This window comes from Cucurbita moschata, unplaced genomic scaffold (genome assembly GCF_002738365.1).
Source record: "Cucurbita moschata cultivar Rifu unplaced genomic scaffold, Cmos_1.0 Cmo_Scf00023, whole genome shotgun sequence".
Lineage (NCBI taxonomy): Eukaryota > Viridiplantae > Streptophyta > Magnoliopsida > Cucurbitales > Cucurbitaceae > Cucurbita > Cucurbita moschata.
This window is the reverse complement of record NW_019268539.1, coordinates 837,927-843,335: the sequence shown is the minus strand read 5'-3', so window position 1 is coordinate 843,335 and position 5,409 is coordinate 837,927. Positions and strand designations below refer to the sequence as shown.

The 5,409-nt window shown below is 37.2% G+C and overlaps 1 protein-coding gene across 1 annotated transcript in view; it reads right to left on the bottom strand.

Moving 5' to 3' along the window:
* Positions 1-4,275: 4,275 nt before the first annotated feature.
* LOC111460415 (phosphatidate cytidylyltransferase 4, chloroplastic) overlaps positions 4,276-5,409 on the bottom strand; it is a 16,751-nt gene continuing 15,617 nt past the window's right edge. The window contains exon 7 of the mRNA XM_023103669.1: positions 4,276-4,854. Within this exon, the coding sequence (XP_022959437.1) occupies positions 4,763-4,854 (92 nt within the window). The 3' untranslated portion in view covers positions 4,276-4,762. The remainder of the gene's footprint in view (positions 4,855-5,409) is intronic.

The window sequence follows — 5,409 nt, the reverse complement described above, 5'->3', positions numbered from 1 at the left end:
AAAAAAAAAATGACTGAATTTCATTTCACATGTACAGTTGCAATAATTTATTGATATTGATTACTGCATTGTTGACTTTAAATAATCCTCAACTTGATTCTCACCATGGTTTCATATATTATTGAATGATGATAGAGAATTCAGCTTAAGGGAAAAGAAGCTACAGGAAGTTTATCCAACCGATTGCAAGATGGTATAAACGATAAAAAAACTCAGAAGAGAAAAATGAAAGGTAATAAAGGCCCAGGAACAGAGGAGAAAGCGACTTCAATAAGTGAATAAAATTAAGAAGCTACCAGGTGAAATGAACTTGCAGAAGGGAGATGAATTATAACACCTCATGAATGGAAGATGCAGCAAGTTGTGACGCATTTGAAAACATTTCCTATGATGTGATAGTAGATAACGTTGAATATGCCATACAGGGCTGACTAAACATACATTTTGATACTTTAAACTTCAAATTGTAGCTTCTACATATAAAATTGGTTTGTATAACAGGCTAATCAAGAAGTTGCAAGAAAAAATGCAGGAGAAAAATGGAGGTGAAAAAGAACTGACAAGTAGAGGAGAATAAGAAAAAAACAAGGCACAAACGAATCGAAAGAAAAAGGATGATTAATGTAGATGGCATAGGACCAGGCACCAAGAAAAACTAAAGGAAGGCAAATATAACAAATAAAACATTCTGAATCTCTAATCTTTTAGTTGAGGAGATACAGGTTGATAAGCATTTAAAAGATATATTTAGTTACTACTTATTATTCAATCATTCAAATGAGTAGCATATGAAGAGAAAAGAGTAGTAACAAACATATGATGAGAGGACGAAAAATGAAGAAAAGCATGATAAAAAATGGATATATGGAAGTAAAAACAGCTGTAATTACAAAAAGGAGAGTTAATTCACACCATGATAATCTTATTAAAAAAAATTGTTCCAAAGTAAAGCTAAGAAAGTTGTAGACTAGATGAACTTTTAGATATCTTGCGTCTTCTCTTTAAAGATGCATTTATTCCGCTCCAAGGATAAGTTCCAGAAGAAAGCTGGAATTAAATTCAACCAGATAGTCTTTTTCTCTTATTCAAAGGGATGACTTTATCTTCTTGAGCAGTGGGGCAAAAGGGCTCTAAAATAGTAGACAGAGAGGCCCATTCAGAAATTTCAGATTCCTCGAGATGTCTTACAAGAGAGGTTCTATGAGCTGTTGTTGGAGATCCATAAATCAGCTCTGGAGGCATCCTTTTTATGAGAGAGTGCATAAAGAGCAGGGTATTGAGATTGAAGAGTTATCCTCCCAATCCATAGTTCTTCCCAAAATGGTTTCTTCATTGATAGAAAGGGAATGATTCAATTTTGATATATAGCCTACTCTGTATAAGCATCATCGAGAGTGCCCACTTTTATGATCTTCACTTCACAATAAATCTGTTAGTTTCCACAAACCAGCATTTAGCAACCTGCTCAAAGAACTCGAGATCAAGTAGGTCTTTAACAAATCTTGTTTCAACAAAAATAAATTTCCTTAGCATCACCCTATTCAAGCTCTTTGGTGAGAAGATTTCTCTGATCAGCGATTCACCTGGGCCAAAAATTACCTCATTCCATTATTAGATTACTGGTGAGATTTTTCCACCAATTTTCCAGCACCGGTTCAAAGGATGAATGATTAAGCCAAGCATTGACAAATATTAAGGGTATGGGACCACAGTTCTCCTTGCCCAAAGAGAGAGGAATGAGACAGTGATCTGAAGTAACTCTCTCAAGTCTATGGAATGTAGCACAAGCAAATATGCTGATGCAATTGTCTGAGACTAAGATCTCTCTATGGGGGTTAGAGTGGCAGAATCTCAATAGCTAGATCAAGTGAATCTCCCATTTTGGAGGGGTAAGCCTGAGAATTCAGCTGCTACTTTGAAACGGTTGAATCAGTTATGCTTCCAGCAGGGGGTTTGTAGGTGGATGTTAATGATGTCAAAGTCACACACAAAAATCCAATAAAAAACATTGAGCAGAGAGAACGACTAGGTCTTTCAAAAACAGTTTTTGATCTAAAAGATATAACCATTAACCATATACAGACGAACAGTAAGGTGTCAATACCTTCAACCACCTCTAGAAATTTGAACGAAGAATCAATCCTACCGAAGCAAGAAGACCATCCCATGTTCCTCAAGCTCCAGTGGTATTCAACAAACTTCCAGTCAAGAGTAAACGATTTTTCTTGAAGGATGGCTATAGTGGGATTATTTCAGCGGATAAGGTCTTTAATAAAGATCATCTTCCTCCAAGATTCAAGCCCTCTAACGTTCCATGAGATGATTTTCCTTTAGCGGTCTGGGACACATTTTCTCCGCTATTAAAACAGGGCCTATCATAATTCACTGTAATGTTCTGCTTTTTAGCTGTTGTGAGGTTCTTCGGTTAATGTGGGATAGACATAATACACATACCATGCATAGCCAGCAAAGAAGCGATAAAAAATAAGGAGAAGGATCTTGCTAGTTCTCTTCCTTTATTCCATCCACATCCTCTTAATTCACAACATCCATGGTAAACCCAGGAATAGTTTGGGGTTGTGAGTCAAACAAAGGTTGAGGGAAGGTGTGGATAGGTTCTCACATGGGCAATGGGTAAGGAGCGTAGTTATTGTTGAAGGAATGAGTGTAACTCCTAGCCTTAAGTTAAGGGATATTTTTGTAATTCCACTAAATAAGGGAAGCATATGATCTCCCTATTTTTTTTATATTGTTATCATCTAAGGATTTATTTAGTTACCTAGTATTTGAGGATTTAATTAGCCTTTCTATATAAAAAAGATGTGTATATCTCCAAAAATCATTATAAAAGACATATGTACCTCTCCAAAAAATCAATAAGAAAGGTGAGCAAAATAAGTGTAGCAATTATTAAGTAGTTCAAGGGAAGGTAGGTCAAATAATGTAGCTAATGAAGATGGTAAAGTGGTGAGCCCACGGGTCCGGGGATTCAAGGGAAAACCAGACAAAGATCCACCAATCGATCGAGAGCAAGGGAGAAGCATGCTGACCATTGGCAGGTGTGTACTTTGTGCCATCGAGGTGGGTTTTTTAATTGTTAATTACAACTTCTCTAAATGGAGTAGGTGACTGTGGTCTGATGGTGAGTAAGGAGGCACGGGTTCATAGGAGGGGTGGTGCGCGGAGAAGGGCAGAAGGTAAAACGAAGATCCAGGTTATTGGGTGTTGGGTCAAGTAAAGGAAACTGTTGGGTTTTATCAGCGGACAAGGAGGGAAATTTGGCGGGTGGAGGATATGGAATAATGGGTTCTTGACTTTTGAAACATGTGGGTAGGCAGGATTTATTATACCTCCATTAGTATTCTTTCTTAAAGCATTCTTGTAAGCCAAACCAAGTCACATGCTCAAGAACCAAGGTCCTGACAAACCAGTGAAGGAGGCTAAGGAGGCTGTTCCTTAGTTCAATCTTCTTAAAATATCCTACGTAAAAGTCCAAGCCCACAGCCGGCAAATATTATCCTCTTTGACTTTCCTTTCTAGACTTTCCCTCAAGGTTTTAAAACACGTTTACTAGAGAGAAGTTTTCACACCTATTATAAGGAATGTTTCGTTCTCCTCTCCAACCAATGTAGGAACTCACAATCCACCCTCTTGGGGGCCGGCGTCCCTGCTAGCACACCACCCGGTGTCTAGTTCTGATACCATTTGTTGCCCAAGCCCACCGCTAGCAGATATTGTCTTCTTTAGGCTTTTCCTTCTAGGCTTCCCTCAAGGTTTTAAAACGCGTCTACCAAGGAGAGGTTTCCACACCCTTATAAGGAATGTTTTGTTCTCCTCTCCAACCAATATAGAATCTCACCACCATATTGACAAACACAAACACTAACACTAATGCACATATCAAATCGGCTCAAGGGGTTAGAAAATAATTACGAACACCATCATATGGAAAATTTGGACAAAGAGCCATTATTTTTCTCTAGAATAAAGAATGAAAAACATCCTCAAAGCTTGAAACTCTAGAGACTCCTTGAACATTCCTCAAGAAATTGATGTGTTATGTTCTCTCAAAGTTTGGATCATATGCTGCAAGAGAAACCTTAGAATCTTTTGAGACCGAGGGAAAGCTTCATGACCCAAGTCAAAGTGAAATGGAAGTAACAAAATATTTTAGCTTGCAAAAAATGAACTGATAACAAGATCTTTATAAAAATAATGATTGGCAATGCTAAATTGATGCAATCTATAAACTATCTATCAGTTCAAAAAGCCAACTAAAATGAATCACTAACTAATTGAATAAAGAGAAGTAACAAACTATAAGCCTCTGACAGTATATGCAAGGAGCATTACAAGATTAAACCCCGTCTTCCAACATCAACATGGCTTACAGAGCTACAAGTCCTATAAATTGCTGCCCAAAAACGGGACTAGGAATAAGGAAAAACAAACCTTGGTCTCCAAGAAACGAAGAACTATCTTAAGGTTGAATGCGAACCATAAAATAGCTGCATGTTTTATTTAATATTCCCTATGTACAAATTACCTGGTAAACAGATACTTTCACTTGGGACTTTTAAAGACCTGGTGGAACTAAGTAAGCTGAAGTTCTTCTGGGTACTACGCGATAAATTAGCTGATGCTCATGCTTCTCCAGAGTTAGAGAGCAGACTGGTTTTTCCTTCTATATTTCCCCACAAGGGCAAAAACTTAGAGAGAATCGGGACTTTCCTGACCTCCAAATACATGGATCATCACTATCTCAAACGCCATAAAGTGGCATGAATGCTTTGATGAAGGAATACGCAAGTGCCCCCGAAAAAATGTAGCTGTCCACTCTGTCAAGCAATCCACCTGCATAATTTTCAATTGAGGTCCACGTAATAGTTAAAACCTTTCAGGAAAAAGTTTACATGTATTATAATACTCATCTAAAAACATCTCTCTTTAAGACTGAATTAAAGTGCTCCTAGGCCTTCCCAACTTTCTAGGATTAAATGGTGAGCGTATGGACTGTATTCTAGCTAAGATATGAACATTAAGTCACCTTTAAATATTAGAAAGAAAATAAAATACATGCAGTAACAGAACAGGGTAAATTGTCACTAAGAGAAAATATGGATAAAATATTATCAATGCAAATTAAATTCTACATGCTATACATACTGAGACAAGGCAACTTTGCATCACGGGAAGAAAAAACCTTTAAAAAATAAACTTTCATTCAAATGACTCAAAGTACCAAAAACAGCCGCACAAAGAAAAGGCATGCAGGCAGCTCCCAAAATGATATCGTCTATCTCCCTTCGATGTTTTTTTAGCACAAGAGGAGTATGGGGATTTGAACCTTCAACCTCAAGGGAAGTAGTATATAAAAAAAAAAAAAAAAAAAAAAAAATAAACCCTAAA